This window comes from Nicotiana tabacum, chromosome 13, assembly GCF_000715075.1.
Source record: "Nicotiana tabacum cultivar K326 chromosome 13, ASM71507v2, whole genome shotgun sequence".
Lineage (NCBI taxonomy): Eukaryota > Viridiplantae > Streptophyta > Magnoliopsida > Solanales > Solanaceae > Nicotiana > Nicotiana tabacum.
Window position 1 is genome coordinate 38,772,006 of NC_134092.1, and position 806 is coordinate 38,772,811.

At 42.3% G+C, this 806-nt stretch overlaps 1 protein-coding gene across 1 annotated transcript; it reads left to right on the forward strand.

Annotated features, from left to right (window-relative positions):
* The first annotated feature begins 266 nt into the window (after nucleotides 1–266).
* On the forward strand, nucleotides 267–599 carry LOC142168077 (uncharacterized). The gene has a single exon (XM_075228737.1). The coding sequence runs from the start codon at nucleotides 267–269 to the stop codon at nucleotides 597–599; it is 333 nt and encodes a 110-aa protein (XP_075084838.1).
* The last annotated feature ends 207 nt before the right edge of the window (nucleotides 600–806 follow it).

Genomic DNA, 806 nt, shown 5'->3' on the forward strand with positions numbered 1-806 from the left:
CCACATATCTAATATCCTGGCTCGATCTACTCATGTATATCTTTCAGAAGTCGATGCCTACAGGAAAACTTGCAAAATGGCATATCCTTCTTTGAGAGTTCGACATTGTGTACGTAATGTAGAAGGCCATCAAAGGACAAGCCTTAGCCGACCACCTTGCAGAGAATTCGGTGGACAAGGATTTTGAGCCACTCACTACATACTTTTCGGAAGAAGAAGTGTTGTTCACTGGAGAAGGCATCGCAGAGTCATACCCGGGATGGATAATGTTCTTCGACGGAGCAGCAAATTTCAAAGGAGTAGGAATTGGGGCGGTCTTAATTTCAGAATCAGGACAGCATTACCCGGCATCAGCAAAGATAAGGTTCCCCTGCACCAATAATATGGCCGAGAATGAAACATGCATCCTTGGGATTAGGATGGCAATAGACATGAACATCAAGGAGCTTCTAGTCATAGGAGATTATTACATGTTGATACATCAAGTTCAAGGAGAATGGACTACCAAGGACATCAAGATCCTTCTGTACCTGCATTGCATAAAGGAGATGTTCAAGAAGTTCATCAAGATCGATTTCAAATGCATTCTCAAGATCTAGAATGAGTTTGCCAGACGCCCTCACAACCTTGTTATCCTTGATCCAACATCCAGATAAGAACTAAATTGATGCTATTGAGATAGAGGTTCAGGATCAGCATGCATACTGTTTCCATGTAAATGAGGAGCCATATAGTAAATCATGGTACTACGACATCAAAAGGTTCCTTGAAACAAGAGAGTACCCAGAGAATGCCACCAATGGTCA

Bases quoted from the DNA above. Each gene is read 5' to 3' on its own strand.
- LOC142168077 (XM_075228737.1), top strand. From the start codon at position 267: ATGTTCTTCGACGGAGCAGCAAATTTCAAAGGAGTAGGAATTGGGGCG.